The 24,077-nt window shown below is 38.8% G+C and overlaps 1 protein-coding gene across 2 annotated transcripts in view; it reads right to left on the bottom strand.

The window, feature by feature from the left end:
- Positions 1-2,727: 2,727 nt before the first annotated feature.
- Positions 2,728-24,077, bottom strand: part of NUBPL (nucleotide binding protein-like) — a 237,723-nt gene continuing 216,373 nt past the window's right edge. Inside the window, exons 9-10 of one of the 2 annotated variants that reach the window (XM_014528984.1) lie at positions 8,283-8,403; positions 2,728-3,108 (exon numbers count right to left, since the gene is read on the bottom strand). In XM_014528984.1, the coding sequence (XP_014384470.1) occupies positions 2,984-3,108; positions 8,283-8,403 (246 nt within the window). In that variant the 3' untranslated portion in view covers positions 2,728-2,983. The remainder of the gene's footprint in view (positions 3,109-8,282; positions 8,404-24,077) is intronic. The other variant, XM_014528985.1, reaches the window with a different exon arrangement.

The following is a 24,077-nucleotide window of genomic DNA, read 5'->3' on the forward strand; positions in this document are numbered from 1 at the left end:
AACCACAAAAGACCCCAAATAGCCAAAGCAATCTTGAGAAAGAACAAAGTTGGAGATATTACACTTCCTGATTTCAAACTACACTATAAGGCTATAGTAATCAAAATAGTATGGTAGTAGCACAAAAACAGACACATCCTATATAACAAAAGCGTAATATGCGAATTGACCAAATGGCCGAACAGCGGAGCAACCATCCAGACGACCATCCGGGACCACACTATGACACCCACTGGCGCCAGGCCAGCCAAGGCGGGTGCGATGCAATTGGTCGGAGGGCCGGCCATCGTCCCATGATTGCCCCACAGAAGGAGGCCCAGGCCACTGACTGGCGGGCTGTGGCAGGTGGGCAGGGCCTCCCTCTGCGAGGGAAGCCCGGGTCCTGGGTGCTGGAGGGAAGCCAGTGCCAGCAGCCGGGGGAAGGAAGGCCTACTCTTGAACAAATTTCATGCATTGGGCCTCTAGTAGATAAATAAAACAGAATACAGAGACCAAAAATAAACCCATACTTATATGGTCAATTAATCTATGACGGAGGAGGCAAACATATACAATGGGAAAAAAGATAATCACTTCAATAAATGGTGATTCAAAAACAGATACATGCAAAAAGAGAAGAAAGAAACTCTTCCACTTTCTTATACCATATACAAAAATAAGCTCAGATGGGCTAACGACTTAAATGTAAGACCTGAAAATATAAAACTCCTAGAAGAAAACATAGGCAATAAACTCTTTGACAAAGGCCTTAGCAATATTTTTTGGATATGTCTCTTCAGGCAAGAGCAATAAAGCAAAAATAAACAAATAGGACTACATCAAGCTAAAAAAGCTTTTTCACAGTGAAGGAAACCATCAACAAAATGAAACCTTCCGAATTAGAGATATTTACAAATGATATATCTGATAAGGGGTTAATATCCAAAATATATAAAGACTCATACAACTCAACATCAAAAAAATAAACAATCCAATTTAAAAACAGGCAGAAGACCTAATAGACATTTCTCCAAGAAAGACCTAATAGACATTTCTCCAAGAAAGACATACAGATAGCTAATAGACATATAAAAAATTGTTCAGCATCACTAACATCAGGGAGGTATCAAAACCATACTGAAATATCACTTCACAACTCCTGTCAAAATATCTATTATAAAAAAGACAACAAGTAACAAGTGTTGGTGAGGATGTGGAGAAAAGGGAACCCTCATACACTGTTGGTGGAATTGTAAATTGGTGTAGGCACTATAAAAAACAGAATTAAGATTCCTCAAAATATTAAAATTGAACTACCATTAGAAACCAGCAATTCCACTCCTGCACATTTACCTGAAGAAATTAAAAACACTAATTTGAAATGATATGTCTTTTCAGGCAACATATGTCTTATGTTCACTACAGCGTTATTCACAATAGCCAAAATAATTGTAAATTGGTGTAGGCACTATAAAAAACAGAATTAAGATTCCTCAAAATATTAAAATTGAACTACCATTAGAAACCAGCAATTCCACTTCTGCACATTTACCTCAAGAAATTAAAAACACTAATTTGAATATATATATATATATCCTTATGTTCACTACAGCGTTATTCACAATAGCCAAAATAATGCAAGTAACCTAGGTATCCACTGACTGATGAATGGATAAAGAAAATGTGGTATATACAGGGTGTTCTCAAAAACTGCATACATACTTTTTCTCTGATAGCTCACTTGATGTTTCTTTCTTTTTAGATTTAACCCATTAGTATTAAAAATTATTCAAAGTGTGCATACATTTTATTGGGACATCACACACACACATACACACACACACACACCCACAAGAATATTATTATTCAGCCATAAAAAGAATGAAATCTCGCCATTTATGAAAACATGAATGGACCTAGAGTGTATTAGCTGAGTGAAATAAGTCAGACAGGGAAAGACAAATACCACATGATTTCACTTACATGTGGAATCTGAAGGTCAAAACATCGATGAAGCAAAACAAAACAGAAACAGACTCAGCGATGCAGAAAAAACTGATAAATATCAGAGGGGAGAGGAGTGGAAAGATGAACAAAAAGGTAAAGAGGATTAGGAAGTACAAATTTCCAGTTATAAAATAAGTAAGTCACAGGATGTAACGTATAGCATAGGGAATACAGTCAATAATATTATAACTTTGCATGGTGACGGAAAGTTACTAGCACTGACATGGCAATCACTTCACATGGCATATAGATGTTGAATTGCTATGCTGTACACTTGAAATTAATATAATACTGTATGTCAACTACAATTTTTAAAAAAAACAAAAGCAAAATAACTACTGTAAGGTTATACTTGTTAGCTAAAAAATATATAAGAAAAACTATTGGAAGAATGGGGCTATTCAGCAAATAAGCACAAAAACTGTATCAAAACTAATGTACCAGAGGATGGATCAGTTTCTAATTTAATAGCAAGTCTACTTAGGAAAAAGTGATATATATGATTGATTTTATTTCTATTTTTTAAAAAGCTTCAGTTGAAAATTTATCAGCTGTATCCGTAATTAAACACTACTAGTTTTTCCACCTCATTTCCCCAATCATATTTGTTAAAATAAATGCAATGAAAACTCCATCTCTAATGGTTTATAGTTTCTCTATATCCAACTCAATGTTTTTTATATTAGGTTTCCTTCTCCCAACAACCAGCTCAACTTCAGATAACCGTGGGCGGTTAGATACTAATAGCCAGCAAGATAAGAACTCTGCAAACTCTTGCTGTGCATGTTCTTCATGAGATAACTGGTTGGTGATGACTCTTTGTAGGTGAAGAACTTGGTCAGTTGATAAGTTAGGGCCAGCACTGATACGCCTACCACACAAAATAGTAACTTAAATTGCTGTGGATAGTTATCAATTTTTGTTCAATATATGCATTGCAGATAGATAAACTTGATCTTCCCAACCTTCTTTCTACATAACAAAAAGTACATATCATCTAAAGAGAAATGAAAATACATTTTTTTAAAAGATCACTTACCTCATCACTTTCAGGCTGTGAGAATACAATCGGCTGGCCTGTATCTGAAGCTTCCCTTATATTAAGATGTAAAGGAATATCTCCTAAAAGAGCCACCAGATATCCATTAGTACTACAAAAGTTTATATTGCATTTGGAATTTCACTATGTGAACTTCAGAAACAACATTTAAACTAAATTGATTCAAATCAACTTGAATTATGATTATCCTAAAAATTGCTAAATCTCTGATCAAGGAATTTCAAATGAAAATTAGGAGAAAATATTCTACTTCAGAGTAGTACAGTGATATATCTATCTACTTATATAAAAACCCTGGGTGGTGTTCATCACATCCAGAAGAACGGCCGCGACCAACCGGAAGGAAGTCAGTCCTACAGGGGTTGTCACTTCAGGGTAGTACAGTGATATATCTATATATACAAAAGCCTAAGGGACTGGTTGACCGATTGGTTGTCTGGTAGCTATGACATGCACTGTTCACCAGGGGGCAGACGCTCAATGCAGGAGCTGCCTCCAGGCAAGGGCGGGATTTGAGGCAGGAACCCACCCTCAGAGCATGGAGGCAAATCTTTCTAAAGTGTGCCGCGCCAGCACGGCCAGGGGTGAACATGAGTGGGGGTGGCTGAAAGGCTTAGAAAAGACAGACAAGAGAATGAAAGCCAGGTCTCCGTGGGAGGCTGCTTCTCTGAGAAGTGCTCTCCACAGCAAGAGCGCTGCTCAGCTGATCAACAGGTGCCAGACACTGGGCTCATGGTTGGCAAGCACCGCTGTGGTGGTGCGAGCCTCTCTCGTGGAGACTCCCCATGTGCACCCCTCTCCCATCCAGACCGGGACCAGCATCGGAACTGACTGGGTGTGAGCCCGCGGCTGCTTCACGGTCATGGGTGCGCCAGTATTGCCCTAGGACGGGCGCGGAGACTGCAGCAGAGCAGCAGCGAGCCTACCGAGCGTTGGCGGCAGTCGGTACAGTGGGGCCGGGATGAGCAGGAGCGGTGCAGTGTGGCACCTGGCCCAGGCTCAGGCTCCCCCCTGGCTGCCTGCTGCTTTGGCACGACTACATCCCTCAGGGGATGTAGGACTGTTGGTTTTATGATTATCCTAAAAATTGCTAAATCTCTGATCAAGGAATTTCAAATGAAAATTAGGAGAAAATATTCCACTTCAGGGTAGTACAGTGATATATCTATATATACAAAAGCCTAAGGGACTGGTTGACCGATTGGTTGTCTGGTAGCTATGACATGCACTGTTCACCAGGGGGCAGACGCTCAATGCAGGAGCTGCCTCCTGGTGGTCAGTGCACTCCCGCAGCGAGAGCGCTGCTCAGCTGATCAACAGGTGCCAGACACTGAGCTCATGGTTGGCGAGCACCGCTGCAGTGGCGCAAGCCTCTCCCGTGGAGACTCCCCATGTGCACCCCTCCCCCATCCAGACCGGTACCAGCATCGGGACTGACTGGGTGTGAGCCCGCGGCTGCTTCTCGGTCATGGGTGCGCCAGTATTGCCCTAGGACGGGTGCAGAGACTGCAGCAGAGCAGCAGCGAGCCTACCGAGCGTTGGCGGCAGTCGGTACAGTGGGGCCGGGATGAGCAGGAGCGGTGCAGTGTGGCACCTGGCCCAGGCTCAGGCTCCCCCCTGGCTGCCTGCTGCTTTGGCACGACTACATCCCTCAGGGGATGTAGGACTGTTGGTTTTGGTCGATCCCCGCAGGCCAGGCCGAGGGACCCCCTACCAGTGCACAAATCCATGCACCGGGCCTCTAGTATATTATATGAAAACTATGTGGCCACTCCTCATGGGGCCATGGTTTATTCTTTGCGGGAGATCTTCCTACAAATGGTTTGGAAGACATTTGTAAATTATTTTTACCTGTAATACCTGGTATAGACACAACATACCACATAATAAGAGGAAACTGAAAAGGAAAAGATGGGGAAGGCAAAGTAATCACAAAGTAATCCAAAAAATAAAAAAATAAAAGTACAATATAATCTTCCTGATGCTAGCAGACAAGTAAGCTAAGAGAACTATTGAAAAGTCGGCCAGACTTGTTATCTCAACTCCCTGTCTCTTATCAGATAGGATTACTTTTATTATATACTAGAGGCCTGGTGCACGAAGTCATGCACGGGTGGGGTCCCTCGAGGCTTATTAGGGTGCTGGCCAGCCTGGGGTAGGGACCCCAGGAGGTTACCTGGTCAGCCAGGGGCAGGGGCCGCGGGAGATTGGCCGGCCATGGGAGGTTGGCTGTGGGAGCACACTGACCACGAGGGGGCAGCTTCTGCATTGAATGCCTGCCCCCTGGTGGTCAGTGCACATCACAGCAACTGGTCGACCGGTTGTTCCGGTCGTTCGGTCATAACGGTCACTTAGGCTTTTATATATAGGTTAATCTTTTAGCATTAAAACTTGTGAGCTTCATGAGACCTCAGGACATATACAATGAGAATCTCCAATATGCAGACTTGAGGTCTGGAAGGATGTGTCTTGGCTGATGATATATTACCATTAGGTAGTGTAATAGGGGAAATGCTGGGATTCACCATCCAGCTGACTCTCTCCACCACACCATCACAAATGATGGCTTCCCAAATGCTGACATTTAAAAGGCAGCAAATGGAGCCTTAAGTAGAAGAGCTGACTCGTCATGGTACTCAGCATTCATAGAACCACTCCAAATCCATGGGAAGGTCACTGAAATGTGTGTATACACGTGTTTTATATAAATAAGTCATTCAGCACCATGCCAGGCAATGTAAATAATGCAGATTATATGTTACAACATTACAAACCTACTACAATTTATATTATGAAGTACGCTCCTCCTGTCAGCACATTTTGAAATCTTAACCCACTCTTTAAGTCTTTCCTAAATGTTCAATAGACAAATGACAAAAAGATATGAATATTTAGGTAACCATTTAAAGATTACCTTTTTAGTAAATTTGTGTCTATTCTACAGATCAACTAAGACTATAGGAAGTTGTCACAGGAACAGGCAGGGGAATATATGTTATAGAAAATACTTCGAAACTCATAAAGGTTTTTGCTTTTGACTTATGAACATGCTATTATAGTACTGGGAAAAATAAAAGTAAAACCTTCTCCTTTATACCTCCCATTGACATGATTTTTGCCTTCCAGAGATTCACAATCCTCCCATAGATACAGAAACGTAGATCAAAAAAGAGTAAAATCTTGTTAGAAAATAGGCGGCATAGTGAGAGTGGCAAGGGGCCACAGTTGTATACAGAGAAGGATAAAAAGGAGTAAAGGTATGGAGAATGGCTAGGTCCGAAGGAAAGGAGGGCATATTTCAGAGACATAAGCTAAAGGGGTTTCTGTCAGATAACGTGAGACCTTACCTACCATGCATAAACTGTCCCTGTAGATAAATATGGATAAAGTTCTGAAAAGCCATTTTGCCAAATTCAAAACACAGCGCAATGGATGAAATAAACTGAGGCAGCCAGAGAGTCAGTAAGAGACCAATGAGGGTGCCTGGGGGCTTCAACCAGTCAGAGGCCATAGCTATGAGAGCTCTTTGTTTTATTTCAGTTTCTAATTTCCAATTCCAACCTCTCCATTATTGGAGCCCCTGCTCAAGTTCACGGGCACTATGTCTGGGCCCCCAGGACTGCATTAAAAGGAGGAGATGGCCCTGAATTGGAGCTCTAAATCATTTTCCCATACACTGTTAGAGACAGCAGTCTCTGGCATTATCTAGTTTTGAGATCAGTAATCAGTGTTGCTGATACTTTTTTAGTGTAACTATACATTTCTGAGCTGTTGGTTAAAAAATAACTTCCATATGTGAGATTGTTTCTCTAGGAGATATGTTTCAAAGTCTAAATCACTGACTTACAAAATGGTACCACCCATTTATAAATTAGGGAATTATAATATTGTCAACATAATTCAATAATGCCATTATAATTACACATTTACTTTATTATATAAATGAATGTCAATCTGTTATGTTATTATGCAGATTTAAGAAACTGAACTTTTTAGGTTAAATGAAAAACAGTTGCAGAATATAATTAGTGACTATATTTATAAGAATGTATCAAAATATATCATTAGTATTCACCTGGTATTGTGGTGGTTGCTATGGGACAAATGCATAATAACAATAATACATTTAACATCAACTTTTAGAAATGTAATTATGATAGAGTATGTTTTGAAATTCCTTGATCTCTAAAGGGATCTTAATTGTAAACTATAACTAATAACTCACTTTATGACTCCCTTACTCAGCATCTAACATCTTCCTTCCCAGAACAGAAACTCATTCAATAAGCAGAATATCAAAACATGTGTCCTATAAAGTTCATTAGGCTGCTTGTGGACCTTTTAAAAGTCATGTTTTATCAAAAATCTGTGTTTTATTCCATTAACACATGATTTCACTTCTCATAACACTAATTAATCCTTCAATTCAATAATATGAACAGTATATGCAATGTAAATTTCAAATGCCATCTCTTATACACATGGCAAACACATATAAGAAGATTCCAGAAAACAGAAAATATTGTCTTTCTAGAGCAGAAGAACTGATAAATTCAGAACTGATCAGGAAGGCATTTTTTCATATGCACCAAGAAGTGACACTCCCTAAGCTTGCTGCAACATAATGAACAGGTATTTTCATACTAGTATATACCGGTAAACTGAGAGATGTGTTCCCAGTGCAACAAACTAGTGACCATTAAAATGTGGGCTTCAATCCACAGTCAGATCACAAAACTCTCTTCTCAAATTCAAGTTATAAGCAGTTTTTATCAATAGCAGAAAGCATCAAAATTGGCAGCACAAACTTCCTTTTAAAAAGCCTTCCACAAATGAAGTATTATAAAAAACCAAAGAAAGCTTAGCACATAGAACTGCGCTAAACTAATTTAATTTAAAACACAAAGCCAAAAGCAATTTATCACTTTCTGAGACACTTTTCATCACCATACCCAATCTCTATTTTCCCTTCTACCATTTCCTCTGCAAAAGCATATTCCATGCCCAGCCAGCATGGCTCAGTGGTTGAGCATCGACCTATGAACCAGGAGGTCATGGTTCCATTCCGTCAGGGCACATGCCCAAGTTGTGAGCTTGACCCCCAGTGTGGGGTGTGCAGGAGGCAGCCTATCAATGATTCTCTCTCATAGGTGATGTTTCTATTCTCTCTCCCCCTCCTTTCCTCTCTGAGATCAAGAAAAATATATTTTAAGAAAAGAAAATTCTATGGTCTTACCTAGAATATCAAGATCAAGGATCTGTGCTAGTTTCCTTGCACCATCAGCACCAAAAATATGAGTCTTGTGTTTACATTTTGGACACTGGAAAACACTCATATTTTGAACAAGGCCCAGAACCTAGAATAATAAGAATACATTGAAATCAAAACAAAATTAAACCAAATCTCAATTCATTATTTCAATATTTTTACTGCATGACTACTGGTTTTAGTGATACAATGATGAATAAGTTAAGGTCTCTCCTCTCAAGGAACTCACAAACTAGTGGGAGAGTAAAACACTTTAATTACATTTTAATAATGTGATACATGCTAAAGAGATATAAATGACAGGGATCAAAGATTTATACCTGGGAAGAATAAGAGGATCTCGGAGTTGCCCATAGAGGACTGTGTGTTCTGGGTGAGGGTGAGAATGGAGTTAAGGCTGTAGCAGGAATTCTAGGCAGAAGGAAGAGCACAAGCCCGTGGAATATAATGTGTGCAGCCTACGTGGGCTGCAACCTAGGGGGGGTGAAGGCAGAAGCTACTCTGGTAGGAAAGGTCAGGTTCAGATGGTAAGGTGTTAAATGCCTTCCATGTATTTGAGGCTTTCTTCTTGAGACAACAGAAAACCACAAATGTTTTTTAAAGTTGAGAAGACAGTATTGAAGAGGTAATGTTATGCAATCGGATCCGTGTTTCTGATGGCAATATGGAAAAAACAAGCAGAAGAAACACAGGAGAATAAGTAGTTAAGAGGCTAACTGTGGACAAAGTCTCATGGTAAATAAAAATCAACATTTAAGTGTTTGAAATGCACTATCTTATTTACTCCTCAGAAGAACTTTATGAGATGGGTACCTTATCATCCACATTCAATAGGCGATAAAATTGAAAAGAGTGAAACTCAGCTTATTAGAATATTATCATTTGAAACAAAAATGTAAAGCCTTCTTCAGTAGGCGATAAAATTGGCACAGCTAGCAAAAGAGTGAAACCCAGCTTGTTAGAATATTATCATTTGAAACAAAAATGTAAAGCCTTAAAGAAAGTGTTCATCTCTTTCTTAGTTTCCCCAGCTTCTGGCACAAAATAGGTAACTAATAAACATTTCTTAAACAGAGAGGCCCTGCAAATATAATCCTTACTCATGTTCCTTTACTTCCCATCAGTTCTTATTAATGAGAAGCAAAGGTTCTCTTCTAGAATAAAATGGGGAACACAACTATGAGAGGCTTACAGATAACCATGTCTGTTTCATCCTATCTATTCCACCCATAAGATTATCATTATAGGAGATATCTCTATTAGAACATTTGCATTTTAAATGATGAACAGAACCTATAGTCCACAATGAAACATATAGACAAGAAAGTGATCAAATTTGTTATTCTTTCTGAAAAGAGAAACAGAAAAGACTAAAGTTTCCCACAACACATGTAAATGAAGACAAACAGTGAGGGACATAAAGATGTGGGTAAGCATTTTCCAAGCATCTAACAGATGTCCTTTTGCTAATGCAAAGTATCACGAAAATAAATCACAACATGTTTTGGTAATTCAGTATCATCTCCAGAAGCTAAAAACAAAACAAAACAAAACAAAAACACACACCTTACTATCACACAACTTATTTATTTATTCAGTATGTCTATATAATACACTCATTGCCATTTATGTTAAATGTGATATATCCCCTCTGACTGTAGGGCTTCTAAGTTAAACATGAAAATATCACTCAAAAAACAGGAGGAGAAAAATCACTTAAATAATGTGAAGATCTAGGTGAGGGTTACTCTAATCCAGAGAGAATGGGAAAAGCATCCCTACTCTGGATTCTCTCAGATGTCCCAAGACACAGAGGCCTGGAGCAACAGTGTATTTGCAGTTCGTGTGATTAACTTCTTAGTATCAAATTGTTCTCTAAGGACCAGAGAACACATTCTCCTCAAGACCACATAAATGTCACAAACATAAAACTATAACCAAACTTAATATTTAATGAGTTCCTATTACACGCCAGTAACTGGGATAAACAGAAGCAGCAGCATACAGTGGTGAGCAAAACAGACTTGATCTTTGCTCCCTTGAAGCTTGCACACTAATTGGAGAAACAGATTGAATAAATAATAGCGCAAAAATGGACTTTAAAAACTAGAACAGACCTGGTTGGGTGGCTCAGTTGGTTAGAGCATCGTCCCATGCAACAAATAGGGTGAGGGTTTGATTCCCAGTCAGGCACATACCTAGGTTGCAGGGATGCATATGGGAGGTAACCAATATATGCTTCTCTCTCACAATGAGGTTTCTCTCCCCCTTACTCTTTCTAAAAACAAAACAAAACAAAAATGAGCACCACATATCCTCGGGTGAAGAAAAAACAACAACACATGCTCTCACACAAAACTCTGGAACAGCTTGTCTGGAAACAAAGCAACAGAGTATTATGAGAGCATAGAAAAGAGAAGACTCTATCTACCCCGGGAGTCACGGGGGACTTCCTAGAGGAAATATTTGACCTAAAAGCCAAAGAATTAGAAGGTAAAAGCAAGGAGAAAGGTAGGAAAGCACTCAGGGCAGAAGTAGAGAGCGCATGTCTCCTTCAGGGAACTGAAAGGTCAGTAGGGGTGAGGTGTGGCGTGAGTGGCACGAGAGGAGGCTTGAAAGGCAGGGACTGTAGACCACATCGTGTCTGGGTTGCATGAGTGCACAGTGAAGCTGTTAAGGAGTTTTTAGCAAGAGGAACCACAATCCTGTAGTTGTAATAGACTCATTTCTCAGGACTGCAGCGTTTTAAAAACAACATGGAGTGGAAAAATTAAAAGGACTTGTCTTTGTGTGTTTATTTTCTTAGACGAACACTAAACCAGGGCCATATTCTCTGAAATCAGTCGTTTCAGATGTGATAGTTTTTGCCTAAAATACTCGTTTCCTCCGGGCACAAGGTAAGGATTTTTCTTCTTTGCAATTAGGTGAGGAGATGTCCTTGTTTGGATAATGAGATGTGTTTTAAAAACAACATGGAGTGGAAAAACTAAAAGGACTTGTCTTTGTGTGTTTATTTTCTTAGACAAACACTAAACCAGGGCCATATTCTCTGAAATCAGTCGTTTCAGATGTGATAGTTTTTGGTGATGCCTAAAATACTCGTTTCCTCCGGGCACAGGGTAAGGATTTTTCTTCTTTGCAATTAGGTGAGGAGATGTCATTGTTTGGATAATGAAATGTGAGAAGTGACATGTGCCACATCAGGCAGAGGCTGCAAGTGCTCACTCCCCATTACGTTCCCTCTGCTCCTGTGACCAGCAAGCTTCCAAAAGTGGCTGTCCCATCAGTACAGCGTAAGAGCAGTGCCCAGGGGTGCTGAAGCCAAACCATGACAGACATAACACGAGAGAAATAAACTGGTGCTGTTTTCACCCACCGAAATTTGAGGATTATTTGCACACATAACCCAGCCCACAGCAACCAAAAACAAAGCAAACAAACAAAAAATAACAAATGTTGGTGAGGACAGGAACAACTACACTCACAGTTACAGTTGAGTGTAAACCGGTACAACCATTTTGGAAAATCCTTTGGTAGTTATCTATTTAAACTTATATATGTTTACACTCTGGCACAGTAATTCCGCACTCAGTTATATACTAACAGAAATGTGAACATAATATTCAACAAAATTTATGACCAAATGTGTTCATAACGGCACTAATTATCCCAAAATGTCCATCAACAGTAACATAGACAAATAAAGTGTGGTATATTTACATGATGAAATCCTACATAGCAATGAGAATTAAAGAACTATAGCTATAATCAAGAGTATGAGTGGATCTCTCAAATATAATTTTAAGCAAAACAAGTCACACAAAAGTATATACTTATAATTCCATTTATATGAAGTTCACAAACAGACAAAACTAATCCTGGGTGTTATAGTTTGGGTTCTACTTTGGGGGCAGCGACTGAGAAGTGGCACACAGCAGAAGCTTCTGGGGACTAGTAATGCTCTGTTTCTTGAAAACAAACAGTAGATGTGCTCACTTTGTAAAAATTCATCAAACTATAGATTTACAATTTGTGCCCTTTTGTATATATCATACTTGAATCAACTGTTTGCTTTTTAAAAAAGTGTTGGTCATGTAAAGAATGGTCAATAAAGCAATAAGAACAAATAACCAAAATGATGGTTTATTGAGCATTTTCTAAACCTGTACACAAAAACAACCATCTTTTTTAAGTAGAAAAGATTCTATAAAAACAGAGAAGGAGCAGTAAAATTAACATGAGGTCTTTGGGAGAAACAATTCCCATTTCTTCCCACCTACACTCCAAGGGAAGACCTGAAAATAAAAGTTTAACTCCAGAGAAGCTCTGAAATGAAATAGTGGGTCCTAGACCTGCAATATTTAGTAAGGTAGCCACTCATCACACACGGCTACTGAGCACCTGAAAGGTGGCTGGTCTGGATTGAGATGTGTAAAATCCACACTGGATATCAAAGACTTAGTGAGAGTAAAAGGATGTAAAATATCCCTATATATTTTTTTAAGTTTACAAATTATTCTTTAAGCTTTTCAACTGAAGTGTATCATGAATACATACACAAAAGTACACAAATCATAGGTGTACGACTAAATGGACTTATAAAGTATACCCATGGTACCATAACTCTGTAAAGAAATAAAACATTGCCAACATCCTAGAAATCTCCTTGTATACTCTCCAAGACATATTCCTAAAAGTATAAACTAGCTAGCCTGATTTCTAACACCATAAATTAATTTTGTCTGGTTTTGAACTTGATATGAATGTAATAATACTATCCTATATAATAAAAGGGTAATATACAAATTGACACTAATGGCAGAATGGCCAGAACGACTGCTGGACCAGTCACTATGAGGCACACTGACCACTTCTTGGTCCCTTTCCCTGGCCAGCAGGCTCCCATCACCTGATGGTCACCTGTGGCAGGGGTGGGGCCAGCAAGCGAGCGGGAACATTTGACCTCTTGGTCCCTTCCCCTGGCCGTCAGGCACTGACCACTAGATGGCGAACCCGGGAACCAGGAGTGGGTGGCGGTGGGGGGGTGGGGCCGGCTGCAGGCAGCTGGGGAAGATGGCCCTGATTGCAGGCCATACCCACGCATGAATTTCATGCACCAAGCCCCTAGTGTGTATATATATATATTTGTGTCTGTGTGATTCATCTAGCTAAACCATGTATATCTATAGTTTATTTTCATTGAGTCCTATTTCTATGATGACCATCACAATTATTCAAGCTCTTGTTGGATAATTTTTGTTGTCTCCAGGTTTTGGCTATTATAAATAATTATTGCCCTGGCTGGTTTTGGCTCAATGGTAGGAGCATAGACATATGGACTGAAGGGTCACAGATTCAATTCTGGGTCAAGGGCACATATCTTGGTTGTGGATTTGATCCCCGGCCCCAGTTGGGGAACATGCAGGAAGCAACCTCTCTCATGTTGATGGTTCTCTCTCTCTCTCTCTCTCCCCCTCCTCCCTCCCTTCCGTGCTGTCTGAAGATCAATGGGAAAAATATCCTTGGGTGAGGACTAATAATAATAATAATAATAATTCTATGAATTTTTTATACATGTACTCTTTGGCTAGGTATTATGTTATACATTTTTAACTTCAGTAAAAAATGCCAAAGTTTCCAATGAAGTTCTACCAATTTACATTCTTGCCAGCAATTCCAGTTGTGCTACAGCATGATATCACCAGTCTTCTTTCATTTTAGCAAATATGGTGAGTGTGTTATCATAGTTAATGGTGCTGGATTGTTCCATTGTCAATCTGTTTATATTGGGAACCATGTGGCTCCTGGTTAAAATTCACCAAAAGTAAAGCAGCATGAGATCTGGGAGGTGGAAGGAAAGCCTTAGGCATGACACTAAAGGTTTCCTGTGGTGAAAGAAAGACGCAGAGGTGCAGGTGCATTCTACCTTGTCTTTGTTCTTCCTGACTGTGTGCCCAGCTCTCCTTTGCACTGTGGTTTTAATTGTCATTGACATAACTATTATTGAAGTTGAGCATATTTTTACATGTTTATTGGCCATTTGTATATTCTCCTTTGTAAAATGTCTGCTTGAGTTGCTTGTCTATTTTTTTCCTACTGATGGTGTTTTTTCTTATTGAATTTTAAGAATTCCTAGTATTTTTAATACAATTCCTTTGTTGGTTGTTTCTCAATTTTTATATTGATCTCATATTGAAATTATAGTATTTTAAATATACTGAGTCAAGTATTTTATTAAAATTTACTTCACCTTTATATTTCTATTAGAGGCCCAATGCACAAAATTCATGCAAGGGGCTCGGCCCCCGCCATGGCGGCTCTATCCGGAGGTCATCCAGAAGAACATCTGGAAGGATATCCAGTCTAATTAGCATATTATACTTTTATTATTATAGATTGAGCAATTCTGTTATAGACAATGAAACTCTGGCTATAGAACTTATTTTGGTAGTTCTCCTACCCAATGTTGTTTTAAGGTCCTAACAATGCACGAAAACATTTATCAGGGTGTGATTTATGAATATATTTTTTAAATGAACAGAAATAAAACATTTACCTACAAGACTGTACAGGACAGATAAACTGTCAAGTTTCTTTGCTTTTAGTTGAAATTTTATCAACTGTGATAGCACTCATGTGGATTATCTTCTATTCAGAAGCTCATACAACAGTCAAACACACACACACTTAATTTAAAAAGAGAAAAAATGACTTATTAATAAGGTATGCAGATTATGCGGCAAATAACTTTTCAAAATATGGGGTTAGTTGGGAGAAAATTTAAAAGAGAATCTTGATGACTCCCAGAGTGAAGGGGGAAAGGGGCGGGAAGAAATTAACCAAAGAACTTGTATGTATATATGCATAACTCCTGGACACAGACAATAGTGCAGTGAAGGCCTGGGGGTGGGTGGAGGGGTGGAGAGGGTCAATGGGGAAGAAAGGGGGACATCTATAATACTTTCAACAATAAAGATAAATTTTAAAAAATAAAAGAGAGCTTTGAGCATTAAAAAGATTAGAAAACACTGCTCTGATCTAAGAGTTTCAAACAGGAGCAGCTAATATAAGAACATTAGAATATCCATATTACAATTTTGTTGATAAGAATTCTTCTGTTAAGGAATTCATGTCCACACAACCACTCCCTACCCCTGCCACATAAAGTCTTATATCATGTGAATATATCTTGTTAAGCTGTTTGTGCTTATTGTAGAACTATTTTGTGTATCATTTGATAGCAGAAACATTAGAAAACAGATGCTTTGCCATAGCTTAATTTACATAATATCATGGAGTTGCAGCTGCAAGCATGCTCAATCAGTTTTTAGTGGCTCATCAAAGTATAGATCCTTTTTTATTTTTACCTCAGCTAGTTTTACTGAGAGAGAGTAAATGCTACGTGTCTGCTTAACATCAGCCACCACAAACCTTTTATATGTTATTTTTATGTTATTCGAATCCATCATTGGCTCAGAAGGGTACTTCTTTTATTAACTTTTAAAAATCTAACTCTCTGCCCTAGTTGATTTGGCTCAGTGGATAGAGTGTCGGTCTGAGGACTGAACCGTCCCAGGTTGTGGGCTTGATCCCCAGTAGGGAGCATACAGGAGGCAGTCAATTAATGATTCTCTCTCATCATTGATGTTTCTTTCTTTCCCTCTCTGAAATCAATAAAAATATGTTAAAAATTTTTTGACACTCTTAAAATATCAGCATTGCTCTGGAACATTGGCTTTTTGTGTCTAAATGAACTGAATCAATAAGCAGGCTCAAAAGGTCCCAATTTTAATTTCTTCTTGGCATTTTAAACCCAGATTCAAGTAAGTAACAAGCAAGATTTTTAGGCTACTATATAACCCAATTTCTCAAGCTTACAACCAGGTTAAATTCTTGCTAGTTGGAACCTGCCACAAGGATTAAAAACTATGATTTAAGAAAAAATGAAGAGAAAAAACTCACTGTTAAATAGAGAATAATAATAACTGAAATGGAAGTGCTTTTCAGTTTCCATTAGCCTTGAACCAGTTTTTGGTATATTCCTTGAAGCATGTACACAGATTTTATAATTTTAAAAAATGAGATGGGTGTTCTTGTCTTTTCTTTCAGAGGAAGCAGCCTGTCATGGAAAGAACAATGAATGGGAAGACTGGCATTCATGCTCCTTTCAGGAACCAACTAACTAGCTCTTGGTTTGAGGTATAACTCAACTTCTTTATGCCTTGAATTCTAAAATGAAGGGTTATAATGATCTCTAGAATCTACCACTACACCAATAACATCCAGAGCTACGGTTTACCATGTGCTAAGGTCTATGCTAAGAACTATATATATAATCTCATTTAACTATCACAGTAACCTATGAGATAGGTCACAAAACACTGAAGCTAAATTGTTTGCTCAAGGTCCCAAAATTAGTAAATAACAGAGACAAAATTCAAACCAGTTGGGTCACTGGTTTGTATGTGGAAGTCACAAAACAAAATGGCAAGCAAGTGGACTAGAGGATTTTGCTCATGGCACTAGGTAGCCTGAAACAACTGGTGAGTCAATACAGTTTAGTGGGTGACTTAACATAGTAACTAAGAGCACAATTATAAGGGAGGGCCTAAACTGAACCATCTTCACCACTCACTGACACAGTCAAACCTGACTTCAGTCCTGTCTCCTGGCCATGGAACTCCCCTTGCCCTGAACTCCCTCATTATACCTATCTTGACTATAAACAGAATCTAAGGTCCCTTAACTCCTGCCATTTTTCAGTCCACCAGCTTCCTGTCTTCATTTGTCCTCCTAGACCAGGGGTGGGGAACATGCAGCCCAAGGGCGGTATCAGACCCATGAAATCATCTGGTCTGGCCCTGCCAGGGCATTAGGGGTGAGTTAATTAAATGTTTGACCAACTACAGCAGGCTAGTTTTTAAGTTGATAATTTTGTATGGCCCGTGAATTATAAGTATCCAAATGGCCCTTGGCAGAAAAGGGTTCCCACACCTGAAGACAGAGAACCCCAATGGTACTCAAATTTAATGGAGACTCTTCTTGTTCCCTGGGATCTCTCACCCTGTGATATTCCATGACGTCCACATTACTAAACCTCAACTCTGGATAAGCCACAGGAATGGCAATTAATAGCCAGTTTGGTTCAGTGGTTACAGCGCTGGGCTGGGGACTGAGGGGTCTCAGGTTAGGGTTCAATTCTGGTCAAGAACACATACCTCAGTTGCAGGCTCGATTCCCCGACCCTGGACAGGGCATGTGTAGGAGGCAACCAACTGATGTGTCTTTCTCACATGATGTTTCTCTCTCTCTGTCTCTCCCTTTCCTCACTTCTACTCAACTATAAAACAAAAAAGAATGTGGACTCTAGAAAGCAGGCTGCTTATGATAGGATCCCAGAGGCCCATTGAACAGGTGGATGAGTTACAGTATTTAATCTTATGTGAGTTATTTAATCTCTCTGTACTAGTTTCCTCATCTGCCAAATGGGAGAAATAACATTATGTACTTTGCAGGGTTGTTGTGAGGGTTAGATCAATTTAATCCATGTAAACCACATGGAATAGCACTCTAGTTTAAAGCATACATGGACTTCTGAGATCCTGGGGAAAGATACAAATGAGCATACATCCCCAGTCACTGAAATGTGAAGAATGCTACCATCTTATAAAGGTTATCATTTAAGAAAAGTCATTCTTTTTAAATGAAAAGATTATCCAATTGTGAAGAAGAAAGCCACATATAATATGTCATGTGGCTAGTTACTATGTATTCCAAGAAAAAATTCAAACAGTATTTTACAAGGCCTTAAGAGCCAACAATGAAAGATACTTTAATATATCAGAGGTATTTGAAGAGTCAAGTGAGACTACCTGATGATCACATAGAGGAAAAACTATGCTCAAGAATGAAAAGGGGAGAATAAATGCGTCACTTGCCTCTATTTTCACGTAAGATTGCCTATTTCTAAATCATTTTTTAAGGCAGGTAGGCTTGAGGTATTAAATAAAATAGGATTTGGACGGTACAACAGACAAACTAGATGCTGATAAAGCTCCAAGACCGATATCGAACACATGAGTTTTGGAAGCATTCAAGGGTGAAGGTATAAAACTCCTGGTCCAAATAGATAACCTACCGCCGTGAATGATTACTCTGCCAGAAAAATAATAAGTCACAATTCTGATCCTCATCACTAAGAACAACGTGTAGAGTCTTTGGTAATAAAAATGGAAAGAAAACATTGATAAGAATCATCTACTTTAGGTTCTAAGATCACCTAATTTCTCTTAGAAGACAATATAATCATTAACCCTTTCAAATAAATACTAAAAAGTTCAACACCACAGTAGGATTTTTTTGTTTCTTTGTTTTTTGTTTTTAAGCAGTAGGAAAAGTAAACCACAAGAAAAGCAAAATTTCTAACTCTCTTTTATAAAATAAGTAACTATTTGCAAGGATGAAACAGTTAAAGAAATTTCAGAATTATTTATATATTAAAAAAAAGTTAGTTCAGTGACCAGCACAAGTCTAATATGCAAGGCCAGCAAAAGTAGGTTTACTGTTGTGAGTACACAAACATAATTAATTTTTGTATTATTATTTGTTAATTATTGAATTATTGTTCATACAAACAACTGTAAACCTATTTTGCCCCACCCTGTATTAGTTGCAAAGTGAACCATAGCACAGATAGCTCACGGTCACCAGAATCATGGTCTCATCTTCCTCAGCACATAGCTAACCCACATTTCTTAGGCTCCTTGGAAAACATGTGTGGTCACATGACTGCATTCTTGTTCGTGGACTGTGAGTAGAAACATCACAACCGGTCCTGGCCCATACAAATCTCCCATGCACATGCCTCTGGGCTATCTTTCTGTTCTGCCAGGCTCAAATGAGAACAGCCCCAAGGGTGATCTTGGAAGTCACATTTCAAAATGGCAGAGGTTCCAACAGCCTAAGTGATTTTATGGAAGAAGGCCACCCTGCTTACCTATTCACCTACTAGTACTGCTTACATGAGGAAGAAATAAACTTCTAGTGCATTTGCATCACTATATATTTTGAGATCCATTTGTAATAGCAATTAGCCTACATTAAATAGTGCATATTTTAAATAATGCAGAATTTTAGATTCTAGATAACTTTAGCAACTTAAGTTTATATGAAGAGAACAATTTAGGCTCAACTAATATACAAAAGGAATAAGGAAATCTCAAAGACACTATTTACCTAAAAATTTTTAAAATTTCTTGTTAAAATTCTTATTAGCAAATAAACATACTTGTCAAAATAACTAGACCAGCCCTGGCTGGTTGTTCAATGGTTAGAGCATCAGCCTGCAGACCAAAGGGTCTCAGTTTCAATTCCTGGTCAGGGGCACATGCCTGGGTTGCAGTTTGGTCCCCAGCCCCAGTTGGCACATGTTTGGGAGGCAACCAGTCAATGTGTCTCTCTTATCTCTCTCTCTCTCTTCAACTCTTTCTAAAAATCAATGGGAAAAAATATCCTCAGGTGAGGATTAACAACAACAAAAATACCTAGGCCAAATACATAAACACCTGTGGCTTATCAATTTATCCATCTCATAATAATATTCTAAAAGTAATTATAATAAGCATTAATTATATGACATTATATTTTCACCGAGTGTTTAAATTCTGCCAAACACTGTACTAGACCCTCTATGTGCATTATCTCATTAATTTCTCACCTCAACTCTCTAAGGGAAATACCACTATAATTCCCATATTCTGAATGAGAACACTAAGGCATAGATTAAGTAACTTGTTCAGGTCATACAACCACAAAGTGACAGAGCTGGGATTTGAATTCTAGCACTCAGGCTCCTTAGCTTACCTCTCTTTATGATTATGTAAAACTGCTTTTGTTAGCAGTACCCTACTGCCTAAAAATTATAATAAAATTTCTAAAGTAATTTAACTAAAAACCATGAAAGAGGTTATATGCTTAAAGAATACAGCTCTCTAAATGCTAAAAACAAAAACACAAAAAACCCCATTTCTGTATAAGGGGCTACAAATATGCAGGTAAATAATAAATCTGGTTCTGTGAGAAGAGATGGTCTCATACATCTTGTGATGTGTATAGTGTTACAAAGACCAACACCAAATCATTTTCTTTACCAGTCTCCTCCTTGCCAAACAGTTTTAAATTACAACCCTCGGAGAATAAGGGCAAGGATTTGTGACTGGGAATCTAACCTCTAATTTCTAGTTCACTGTTATCCTGAGGAAAAAACAAAACAAAAACAAAAACAGCCCCTGGAAAATTTATTAAGGGCAGCATAACTCAAAATCCCTTTGATTTTTGCTCCTTTTTCCTAACCACCCTATCCCATGTAATCAATTACCAAGCCTGTCAATCCTTCCTTCAAAATGTCAATTACATTTATTTCCCTTTCCACTTTCACTGCTATTATTCTAGATCTGAGCCTTACTGCCTTATCACCTACACCAGTGTTTTTTCAATTTATTAAAACTGTCTTATAAGAGAAATGTTTTACATCTTAATCTAATATAAACATATACAGATGGGTTTATACTGAGAAAAAAATCTTTCTTTTTAAATTTATCTTTATTGTTGAAAGTATTGTAGATGTCTCCTGTGTTTGGTTGTTCTTTTTTCCCATTTAGCCTCTCCACTCTGTACCCTCTCCTCCCAGGCCTTCACCACTCTACTGTCTGTGTCCATGGGTTATGCATATATGCATATAAGTTCCCCAGTTAATCACTCCCTTCCCTGCCCTGCATCCTCCTGCCTTCCCTCTGAAATTCATCAGTCTGCTTGTTCCATACTTCTATGTCTCTGGATCTATCTTATTAATCAGTTTATTTTGTTCATCAGACTTCACATATGAGTGAGATCATGTGATACTTATCTTTCTCTGACTGCCTTATTTCGCTTAACATAACACTATAAGCCATTATGCTCAATTAATATTTGACAAAGTAGGCAAAAGCATACAATGGAGTCAAGACAGTCTCTTCAATAAATGATGTTGGGAAAATTGGACAGGGACATGCAAAAAAATAAATCTAGACCACCAAGTTATACCATACACAAGAATAAAATCAAAATGGAAAAGACTTAAATATAAGTCATGAAAACTTAAAAATCTTAGAAGAAACCATAGGCAACAAAATCTCAGACATCTCTCATAGCATTATGTTTACCAATACATCTCCTAGGGCAAAGGAAACTAAGGAGAAAATAAACAAATGGGACTGCATCAAAATAAAAAGGTTTTGCACAGCAAAAGAAACCATCAACAAAATGAAAAGAAAGCCCACTGCATGGGAGAACATATTTGCCAATGATATAACCAATAAAGGGTTAATATCCAAAATATATAAGAAACTCATACAACTTAACAAAAGGAAGACAAACAATCCAATTAAAAAATGGGCAAAGGCCCTAAATAGACACTTCTGGAAAGTGGACATACAGAAGGCCAAGGGACATATGAAAAAATGCTCACAGTCACTAATCACTCGAGAGATGCAAAGTAAAATGACAATGAGATATCACCTCACTCCTGTCAGATGGCTATCATCAACAAATCAACAAACGACAAGTGCTGGCGAGGATGCAGAGAAAAGGGAACTCAAGTGCACTATTGGTGGGAATGCAGACTGGTGCAGCTATTATGGAAACCAGTATGGAATTCCCTCAAAAAATTAAAAATGGAACTCCCATTTGACCCAGGGATCCCACTTCTAGGAATACACCCTAAGAAACCCAAAACACTGAGCAGAAAGAATATATGCAACCCTATGTTCATAGCAGCACAATTTACAGTTTGGACCTGGAGAGTATCATGAGAACAAATCTTTATGAAATAGTACTTTGTCTTCCTAAGAGCAGTTGTTTTACAACTTTGGTTATATCTCTAACTGTACTGATTTCATGACTCATGATGGGTCACAACCTGCTGTGTGAATAACTATGACACCGAAAATGCTTCCTTGCTTGGGGGTGAGGGGGAGTCAATTGGGGAAAAAGGAAACATACGTAAAACTTTAGACAATAAAAAAAAAATGTTTCCTTGCTGCCTCCCACTCTCCTGGCTCCTACCCTTTCTCTTCATCCCCACCAGATTAAATCCTTTTAAAGCCCTATTCTAATTTTCTCTATTCCCTATCCAGCACTCTTTATGGGCTCCACTAAAAATCTGAAGAAGAAAGTCCCAAATTTCTAGCCTAGCCTAGTGTTTTTGACCAAACCTGGGCCTAGCATAGACATACCTAAACATATTACTTCAACTACAGACAAACTGAATAACCCTGAACACAACTTGTGATTTCCTGATTCTTTTTAGACTGAATTCTGTCCTCTCCATACCTCGATATGCCTATGAAAACTCTACTCTACTCATTCATCCAGTATGTATCTAGGGAGCAGCTATATTCCAGGCACAGAGGGAGGTAAGTGGTCCATGCACCCACAGGGCTGACAGTAAGCATGGCGCTATAAATGTGAAAGTATTGACGAATGTGAAATGCTTACAAAGGGGAAACAACGAATTACTGAATCACACACTAGAACAGAGGTTCTCAACCTTCGGGGGTTGAACGACCCTTTCACAGGGGTCGCCTAAGACCATTGGAAAACACATATATAATTACATATTGTTTTTGTGATTAATCACTATGCTTTAATTATGTTCAATTTGTAACAATGAAATTGGGGGTCACCACAACATGAAGGGTCGCGGCATTAGGAAGGTTGAGAACTACTGAAAGACCTTACCCTAGTTAACAGGGTCTGGGCAAGTCTCCCAGAGAAAAAGATGTCTAATCTAAGTACCAAAGGATAAAAAGGAGCTATGAGGTGAAAAATGAGGGTAAACTTTTCTTAGGTGGAAAGACAGCATGCTGAGGGCAGTGAGGAGAGAAACTGTTTGGAAATCTCAAAGAAGTGGAAGACAAGCAATTCGGCTGTGGCAGAGAGAACGCAAGGCAGAGCGGCCTCTGACCTGGGCGTGAAGAAAACAGCAGACTGTGGATGGCAGTGTACCCCAGGTCAAAGGTCAGTAGTGAGAATGTATCCCGTGCCTGCTATGTGTCAGGTGACTGGGCACTGAAGGAATTTAAGGCATGTCTCCTAGCCCTCCAGAAACTCCAGTTCTTCAGTGGAGACTGACAGGTAGACCTGGAGTGGGATAAGAGTCAAACAAGATATATGTTCAAGGTGTTCAGAAAAAGAATTATTAACCTTTTCTGGCAGGTTGGGGAAAACTTCCCAGAGGAAGTAATGCCTAAGCAGGGATTTGAAAAATGAGTATGAGGTCCCAAGCTGACAATGGCTTATCAGGCAAGGGACCAGCATGTGAAAAATTACAGGGGTGTGAAAAAATATCATGACTTTCCCATGAAAGAGCTCCTTGATAGCCCAGAGAAGAAAGCATCCTCTTGTTCCTCAGAATTTAGGGTCTCTGCACCATGATGGAGCTAGTCTACAGGATGATAAAGTGCTTGAAGGAAAAGGCCTCATCCTCATTTAAAAAAAATCACCAATGGAGCTTATCCCCGTGCTCTGCTTAGAGAGGGCACTCAGTATCAGTACATATGCATTTGTAGAATAGATAACTATTTACTGAATTAAAAGTAACCAAGTGATCTCTTACATATAGATGGAGTAAGAGGGGAAAATATACTTTAACATACTTTGCAAGAGCTGGGAAGAAGATTACCTACGAAGGAAGGGCTGGCCAGTGAAATCCCTCTGACTCTCAAA

The sequence above is a fragment of the Myotis brandtii genome, unplaced genomic scaffold, assembly GCF_000412655.1.
Source record: "Myotis brandtii unplaced genomic scaffold, ASM41265v1 scaffold667, whole genome shotgun sequence".
Classification (NCBI taxonomy): domain Eukaryota; kingdom Metazoa; phylum Chordata; class Mammalia; order Chiroptera; family Vespertilionidae; genus Myotis; species Myotis brandtii.